Source organism: Thunnus maccoyii, chromosome 6 (assembly GCF_910596095.1).
Source record: "Thunnus maccoyii chromosome 6, fThuMac1.1, whole genome shotgun sequence".
NCBI classification, from domain to species: Eukaryota; Metazoa; Chordata; class Actinopteri; order Scombriformes; family Scombridae; genus Thunnus; species Thunnus maccoyii.
Genome location: NC_056538.1, coordinates 24267281 through 24271699, shown reverse-complemented (window position 1 = coordinate 24271699; position 4419 = coordinate 24267281). Strand labels below are relative to the sequence as shown.

Sequence of the window (4419 nt, the reverse complement as noted above, 5' to 3'; positions counted from 1 at the left end):
CTGGTAAATAAATTGTGTTGTTTTATTTTTTTTTTCAAATGTATTAGTCTTTGGTTAAGTATTGTAGGAGAAAAAAGCATTGGAGAACAAAGAGAGTTGTGACATATGTGCTTGGATTCTACAAATCTGCATTAATGGCTCTTTATTAATTGGTTGAAAAGTTTTAAAAGGTCTCCAGAAAGCTTAGGATCTATAGAGTCAAATGCAGCTTTCACACAACTTATTCATCTTCAGACAACCCGTTAAAGGTAGAGATGACAAGGATTCAGACCCTTCTTGTTGTGAGGTGACTGTTCAGTTGTAGGAGCCACATTACAGTAATTTAGGATTACATGATATTGCAACAAACAAGACCCCATTGACACATATATACTGTATTGAATCAAATACATATTTTATTTATTATTATAATCTGAACAATGAAAAAACAATGCAAACAATAGTTTTATATAAAAAAGAGAACTGTCTTTGTGGCAACAAACCACACAACAAACAACACTGTGAGCCCATATATACTGGAGATTTGATAATAATTTTCCAGAAGCTCCAAAAGCATTCACTAATCAAATAAATAGTCTTAAATAATGATTGATGCAGTAAAGAATTACAAATTGTTAGCAATTTATTTGATTCCCTTCTCAAAATTAGATTTTCTTTGTGTAAAACATCCTACAGGCTCAAAAAAGAAGAGACGTAATAGGGAAATAATACATTGTAGAAAGCTCAAAGCTTTTGAAGGTGAATCCATGTCAATATGAAATTAACAGCACTTTAACATGCACTTATTTTTTTCCGGCTATCTAATATCTCTGACTATTTGTCTTAGTCCTCCCGTAGATAGGCCTCGTGAACCTCAAGCTCCTCACTATCTTCTAGGGAGGCATTATATTCTGCCATTCTTTGGATCTCTTCTACTTTAGTCTCGGCCAACTTCTTATCTGCATCTGCCGACATTTTCCGTGCCTCCTCCACCTGGGACTGGGCCAACTGAATGTTTGTCCTCACTGTGATGGACGCCTGCTCAGCTCCTGGGAACACACAAATGCAAACACACATTTAGTCAAACTATCTGAGTAGATGTTGACCTTAAGAAAACTTTTCAAAATGTAACACTGACAGCAACAACACTATTCCTAAATACCACAGTATTCAGCATTAAATCATGCCTCAGGAAATCCAGCTGAATAGTTACTTAATCTGTCACCAGAAATGATAATTATTATTAACAGTTCAGGCACACTTTCTACTCACCTGAAATGTACGCTGCCTCAGCCGCCATTTTACACAAGTTGACAGCATTGATCCAGGTCGACTCAAAACGTTTGCATTCATCCAGTCTGTCACTAGCCTGGCAGGGCAAAGAGACAAGACAAACTCAATATGATACCTCTATTTTCTTAAATTGATGAATTTGATAGGAGAAACTGAATGATCGAGTAGTTTTAAACAACTTTTCTCCAAAGAGCACAGCACAGACTAACCTCAGCTCGCTGGCCATTGATCACCTGCCGGAGGGAGTCCTCCTCCGCTGGGGTCAGTTTTCCCACTGAGGCCAAATAGCGTCTTTGGAGAGCAACACGTGTGTGCACAGCCTGTTAGCAAACAAAGGGAGGACATATAGTCAGGGACAGTACAGGGCAATTTTTAAACACTAACCATTAGTTTGACAGTAGTTTTGTTCTGATCAGACAGGTGTGTCTATTCTTCACAAAGGCATAGAACAGATTTCGTTTATTAGTCTTATAACTCCAGCCCAAAGGATGTGTAAACCTCATATTAAATGCAGAAACAAGACAGACAGGAAGACTCTATATTTAATTATCACTTTGTGGTGCAAGTGTAGAAAAAATGGAAGACCAAATTTGGAGACAACTGCAAAATCCAAAGTAGTCATTACTGAGAGGTATTATCCTCACTGTGATATACTCAAATTATTTTCAATATATATGGACTTCAACAAACTCTGAATCGTGGTGATGTACCCTGTAATACAACCATTTCTCCTAATGATGAATGAAACTCTACGTCTTAGGTTGGTAATCCTCATATGTGGATAAAATGTTTCAAATGAGATTCAAACCTACCTTTGAATAGTCTGTGAGGGCATCTATGAGAGCCAAGGTGGTCTGGGAGAGGAAAGTACTTGAACTGTCTGTGACCACTGAGGCTGCTCTTTTGATCAGGGAGTCATGAGAGAGGTTTTCCACTTGCTACAAGAAGAAGGGAAAAAAATCTGTATTTTAACTCCATCCTTCAATTTGTATGCACAACGTATGAAAGAACAGGAAAATGATTTGTGCAGCTGCAGGACATTGGACTAGTGTATGTATATTATATTCCCACCCACCTGTGTAAAGGGAACAGCACAAAGCCTGCGGCCAACACTTAAAGACGCTGTGCTTGTCTGTGCAGTATCTTTCCATTCCCCCAACTTCTGGACTCCAAGATTCCTGCTGCTGAAGAGGACATTCTCAGAATTGCTGGAGAAAAATTAGGACAGGATATAAGTTATTATGGTCATGAACAATGGCTGAAAGTTTGGTAGTGCTGTGAGTTGAAATTATAAAAATTTTAATGTAGCCGACAAAATCACAAACAAAATCTTCAGGGGATGTTTGAGAAGTCAAACCTATAGTTGACATACACATTTTTTCTGTTAAATATATCTTCCATGTAAGAGTGGTAATGCTGTATAGGTTACATTCTAGTTTTCACAGGAAGAATGGCAAAATCACAAGTAAATAGCTGAATGCCTAAAATTGTTCAGCTTTACGGTGTGTTTTTAATGCATAAGATGTCTTGCAATGCAATGTGCACAAAGTGTTCAAATCCTATGCATGTTTTTGTTGGCGTAACATCATCTAGATATCTATAACCTACCTTAGGAGACGAGTGCAGGCAGCTCCTCTTCTGAGCACACTCTTGTTGGTCCTCAGCAGTGAAATGTCTGCCTGATTTCGCAGAAGTCCTCCAGCGGTACGGCTGGCGCACACTGAACACTGTCGAACGGCTTGCATTTTGCAAATAAATTAGATCTGCTGCAAATGTAGGATGTATTTGCTACGATCTGTCTAAAGTAACTTGCTGCTGGCTGTAGGTTTTCTTCCTTTTCACAATTTAAACTAATCTGCTGTCCACTCACAGTAGATTTGTAGAATTTATCTTGGTAAAAGCAGAGAGAAAAGTCTTGCTTGAAACCCTTCAGTCTGCTTGTCGTCTACCAACTGTCATGTCCTGTGAGTATTTGTAAGGCCCCAGCACCCTCTCCTTGCGTAAAACACATTGATCTGTTGACTCTGCCAGCAAATGTGCGTATTTGGCCTTATCTGAAAAGGCCCACAGAACAGAAATTACGTTAAGGTTGCAGAACCTGATGTGTTAATTGTTTGTACAACACTTGTTATTCACTCACTCACTACTCTTTATACACAGTAATAGACATTTACTATATTGTCTATACAGTTAGCAGTATTTTTTTAAATTTTATTCATATTTTATGATTTCCACAGACAAAGGACAAACTGTGACATGACGTAACACTCAACATTTACAAAACATACACAATGTTGGGGAGGAAGAGGGTACTATGACCTTTTTTTTTCGTGAATCAGTTCAGGCTTTGCACTTTCTCAGCAGCTCTTTCTCCTTACTGATAATATATGTCTTTACATACAATTTACTTTGTCCAGTGTGGTTTTGTTAAAGGGTACATCCTGTTTGTTCCATCGCTAATATGTCCATATATTCTTTGAACTAGTTATCCAGTCTATAGCGGTCCTCTTTCTGTATTTTCCATTTCTTTAAGATTGTCTGTCTTACTACCAGAAATGCAGATGTTACAAGGCCCTGTGTGTTTGCTTTTGTTGTACATTCTGAAGTCATCATAATTAATCTAATCATCATAATTTTACATCATCACTGACCGCTGTAGAGTCAACGACAATGTTTACATATATAAAATGTTGCACATTGCATTGTGGGATTGTAAATTATATACAATTAATATAGAAGTGCATTATCTGAACAAAAATACTTGGAGCTCAATTTTTGTATCACTGGTTCATAAATGTCTGAAACAAAGATGCACATCATATACTATATATGTTATACATATATAGATCTGCTATATACTATAGATAAGCCAGGTGTGGACTGTGTTATTAGATCAAAAATACAGTGCCAGCTTTTAGGGTGTTAACTGCCACATAATATGAAACATATAGGAATTGTTATGCATTGTCCCCCAATTTTAGTGGCCAAAAATAAATATAAATATCTATGACTATAAGAAGTCTACAACCCATAGACATCAGCACACACTTGATATCTTCCCTAGTGGTGCTCTGCGAGGCCTGTTCTGCAGCTACCGTCACTTATTGCTTGTTTTGAGGCATTTTTGTCTCATCTGAGCTGGCCAAT

General features: G+C 37.6%; 1 protein-coding gene across 1 annotated transcript; it reads right to left on the bottom strand.

Moving 5' to 3' along the window:
• Positions 1-754: 754 nt before the first annotated feature.
• Positions 755-3017, bottom strand: LOC121899310 (diablo homolog, mitochondrial-like). Its single transcript, XM_042415032.1, has 6 exons — positions 2881-3017; positions 2348-2480; positions 2085-2210; positions 1482-1592; positions 1252-1348; positions 755-1028 (listed from the first exon to the last, which is right to left on the bottom strand). The coding sequence occupies exons 1-6, from the start codon at positions 3015-3017 to the stop codon at positions 823-825; spliced, it is 810 nt and encodes a 269-aa protein (XP_042270966.1). The 3' UTR covers positions 755-822.
• Positions 3018-4419: the final 1402 nt, after the last annotated feature.

Excerpts from the sequence above, each read along its gene's own strand:
- LOC121899310 (XM_042415032.1), bottom strand. The coding sequence starts at position 3,017 with ATGCAAGCCGTTCGACAGTGTTCAGTGTGCGCCAGCCGTACCGCTGGA. Across the intron at positions 2,481-2,880 it reads GCCTGCACTCGTCTCCTAAG|CAATTCTGAGAATGTCCTCT; the intron begins GTAGGTTATAGA and ends ATTTTTCTCCAG. Across the intron at positions 1,349-1,481 it reads TCAATGGCCAGCGAGCTGAG|GCTAGTGACAGACTGGATGA; the intron begins GTTAGTCTGTGC and ends TTGCCCTGCCAG.